Genomic DNA, 4,256 nt, shown 5'->3' with positions numbered 1-4,256 from the left:
TTTTGATTTCAAATGACAGAACATCATGTATGTGTTGCTTCTTTGGGGCTTGTTTTCATAGACCTGGTTGCTTATTTCTCTCAAATCTGCCAACAGAGTGGGCGCAGTGTCTAATTGTAGCAGTAAGCTAACGAGTACTGATAAGCTTTATTTTGATCCAATGCTGCACAACTGAACTGATCCAATGCTGCTGTGAAAAAAAGAAGCTATATCCATGTTGGATAGAATATCCCATTTAAATAAAAAAATAACCTTAAGGAACAACTTGAACGCTTTTCTTCTCTTAATGCATTGCATAAAGATCGGATCGGGAAAAATCGGTATCGGTAAATTGTCAAAATCAAATGATCGGAATCGGATCGGGAGCAAAAAAAGGTGATCGGGACATCCCTACTGGCATTAGCATTATTATTAGCATTAGCCCCGCGAACCAACGCAGAGAGACTAACTTATGGCAACACAAAATAAAACATGGGAGCGGTGGAGATGAGGAGGTGTCGGCGTTCTGTTGATTTACTCGGAAGGCTTCATTAGAAGCTGCTGGGAGTCCCAGCAGCTTCTTCTGAAGCCAGTCCCTAACTCCGGGGACTTCCGGCTGGCAGTATACGCCGTGAAGTGGTTTGCAGCCTGCCAGTAAACCCAAAGCAGAAGAAGTGACGTCAGCAGCTTCATTTGCCTAATCTTCCCTCAGGGACTTATTCCGGTGTGAACGTGATCTGTACTAAGTGCTGGGAACTAAGTACGGCAAAGTACTTTGTGTGAAAGCGGCTAATGGAAAGGTTTCTTCACCATTTTATATTATTTACTGGTTTGTCTGAGTAAATCAAATCAAGATTTATTATAGCCCCAAATCACAAGAAATGCCTCAAAGCAAACAAAACAAAATACAAACGTCATAGCATAAAAATGATAGAAACATAATACATCAACATAAGGATTGCCATGTGATAAAAGCATGTGACTGAAGTGATGGTAATGATGAACGGAAACTAGGTGATGGAAATTAGTTTACAAGGAAGAGAGAGTTGGGTGGGAGTTTGCTTTTAAGGGAGTCAACAGGTGCTCGGAATGAAAACGTGATTCACGAGACACTTTCAGTACGTTTCCACCACAACATCCCCCAGGGTCCCAGCGTTACCTGAAGAGGGGCTTGGTGTTGTGCACGATGCCCTCGTTGGTGTGGTCGTTGGCGTTGGTGAACAGGACGTCCCAGTCTGCGGGCAGAGAGTCGGGGTCCACCGCGAAGCCGTGGTTCTGACTGGTGATGTAGCAGCGCCCCGTTCCCTTGTGGATGCACGGCTGGTTGTGGCCACGGTTACCATATCTAAGAGATGAGAGAGAAAGAATTACATATGTGGGATTATACTCTGGTTTGTTTTGAAGATTAACAGGAAAAGTTCAGATATTTTATTACTACTGTTTTCCGTTTGGTGTCGTGGATGGAAAGGTCCTAATGCCGACGAGTGCACATTATTTCTGGTAGTAGTTGTGTTTGTCGTATCATTCTGGGTTTTAATGGATACATCCTATACATTAATGCCAAATGAGACTTGATTATATTTCTAAATATCAGCCGTCAAAAACATTAAAAATGACAAATGACCACCAACAAACACATATCTGTCAAACCATACATTACTTTATTTGAAACAAACACCTGTGTTTCTATTTTAAAGAATTGTATTATCTTACAAGCATTTTGGGAGTTCTGTTACTTATAAAAGTATAAATCTTACAAACTACAAGTAGAAAATGCATTTTAATAATGTTATCTTTGTGGAAATGCAACATTTTTCCAATTGAGTTTTGAGAACAAACGATTTTTGAGTCAAACAACAAACATCTTAAACAAGCAACTTCCTGAGGGACACAAGTCCTTCAGATCTGTTTCATTTCAAAGATAGAATTGTACATAGTGTTGACATGCTAAATAATGTGTGTTTTGGCAAAAAAGGGCTCGACTCGATTGTATAACTGAAAAAACATTTAGATTGGGTTTCAAACTGAGCTCCAGGTAAAGAGACTGGGGTCCAATTATGAAATACCTGCAGCTTTTTAGAAGCAGCCCTGCCAATTATTGTATTATCTGCATTTCCACGCAATCACACAACTCCTGTGTTTATCGAGATGCCAACAACATTCCTACGCTCAGTGGGAACAGTTTCTGTCGGCTGTGACCTTCACACGGAGCCTGATAAAGCTCTGGAGGCTCACAGAAGTGACTCTGCAGCGAGGACAGGAGCGGCTTGTCTTGCATAGCGGATTGTTTGTTGAGCCTTTCTCATAACAACACAGCACCGCTCAGCCAGACTGCTGAGAACAGCACAAAGCCGCCGTTCACATCCCAACACACACAGAACAAGTGCGGGAATGATGTTGGTGTTTCAGGAGAGAGAAAAGGGATTTAGAAGAGGTTCCCTGGTTCAGGTCACCAAGGCCACATTTCTGTCTTTGTCCAGTTCTGAAAATCCTCTACACGCTTTGCAAGAGACCGACTGAAGCTCCAGATGTGAGTGCATAGCAACAGTATGCTTCAAATGAAATTGGACACTTTGCTCGTTAAAATAAATGTCAAAATGTAGTACAAATACTTCTGTGTGAACTCAGTTTTAAAAATGGCAGAGTGCACAGTTCGAGGTACTAACTTCATCTTGAAGGTCTTGGATCCGATGACTAGAGAGAGCAGCTGGTGTCCGAGGCAAATACCGAAAACGGGCTTTGGATGATCCACGCAGACCACCTTCCTCATGTTGTTGATGGTGGCCTTACACAGCAGGGGGTCCCCGGGGCCGTTACTGATGAACAAGCCGTCATAATCTAGAAAAGACAGAAAACAGAAACAATGATGCCTCCTTTATCAATAATAGAGTTTGGACTACAACTGTGCCCCACTGCTGACATACAGTATGTGAACTGCCTGTTATTGGCTTTTCTGGTTATTTCACACATCTAACTTTTAAGTTGGTAGTATTTAAAGCTGCATAAACAATTATTTCTTTAATAACTTGTTAAAAAAAATTATATGAGAGTTTAGAGGCGAGGGTTTAATGACTGACTCGAGTAGAATGATTCAATCACTAATGGAAGTTTCTTTAAAACAAACAAAAGCACAGCTGTCCCATATTGTGGTTATAAGTTCTGCAAATGTAAACCATAATTATGCAGATATCTTGCAAACCATTGGTCGTTGATTTTAAAGCAACCCTTCACCAGTGTGCTCCTCCATATCCGGCACCTTAGTACAATTTAAGTCCATTATTAGCGGTGTGTGACGGACCTTTGCTGTCCAGCGGGTGATCCCAGGGTACGACAGTGACGCAGGCCCCCCGCTCAGCCAGGCAGCGGATCTGGTTGTATTTGATGCCGCAGTCCACCACTGTGATCCTCAAACTACCGCTGGGGTTGAAAACTCTGGGCTCCTGGAGACAATCAGAGGAGAAGTAATCAACAAAAACATGTCTTGGTGTAAAAAAAAGGACTGTTTGCAGTATAGTGTACACGTGTTAAGATAAGAACTACTTTATTGATCCCAATTTGGGAAATGTTTGTGCTGCAGCAGCATAAAAAGACATAACAACAACAACTAAAAGACTAGAAATAAACAAGAAAGTAGAAAATATACATAGGCGCTTTCACACCAAGTACTTTGCTGTACTTAGTTCATCAGAACTCTTTACTTCTCATGAACTAAGTACACGTACGCGTTCACACCGGAATAAGTTCCTGAGGGTGGATTAGGTAAATGAAAGCGCTGACGTCACTTCTTCTTCTTCTGCTTTGGGTTTACTGGCAGGCCGCAAACAACTTCACGCCGTATACTGCCACCCGAAGTCCCCGGCCGGAAGTCCCCGGAGTTGGGGACTGGCTTCAGTAGAAGCTGCTGTTCCGAGTAAATAGCCAGAACGCCGACACCTCCTCATCATCTCCACCGCTCCCATGTTTTATTTTGTGTTGCCATAAGTTATTCTCTCTCCGTTGGTGTGCTGGGTTAATGCTAATAATGCTAATGCTAATAATGCTAATGCCAGCAAATAAAATGGCGGCTTCACAAAACTTTTTGGGAGTTTTACGGGGCGTAGTTTGCAATCCGCCCAGCCAATCAGAAATAGGAACCTTTTTCTCCCATGAAAGTACCTGCTCTCTAGCAAGGGTTAAAAAGGTTCTCATGAACTAATCTTTGTTCCGGATTTTTTTTTCTGTGAACGCGACATTTCGGAACAATATCGGAACTAAAGTGGGAAAAGTACTGCGGTGTG

The 4,256-nt window shown here is 42.3% G+C and overlaps 1 protein-coding gene across 1 annotated transcript; it reads right to left on the bottom strand.

Moving 5' to 3' along the window:
• Positions 1 to 1,138: 1,138 nt before the first annotated feature.
• Positions 1,139 to 3,459, bottom strand: LOC104950547 (CAD protein-like; the record flags this gene model as incomplete). The annotated part of the gene is made up of 3 exons (XM_010777085.1): positions 1,139 to 1,324; positions 2,646 to 2,817; positions 3,278 to 3,459. Coding segments are annotated over 3 exons (540 nt in total), but the record flags the coding sequence as incomplete, so codon positions are not given.
• Between the last annotated feature and the right edge of the window lie 797 nt (positions 3,460 to 4,256).

The sequence above is a fragment of the Notothenia coriiceps genome, unplaced genomic scaffold (genome assembly GCF_000735185.1).
Source record: "Notothenia coriiceps isolate Sejong01 unplaced genomic scaffold, NC01 NC01_scaffold00017752, whole genome shotgun sequence".
Classification (NCBI taxonomy): Eukaryota; Metazoa; Chordata; class Actinopteri; order Perciformes; family Nototheniidae; genus Notothenia; species Notothenia coriiceps.
The sequence above is the reverse complement of the archived record's forward strand: the minus strand, read 5'-3'. Positions and strand labels throughout refer to the sequence as shown.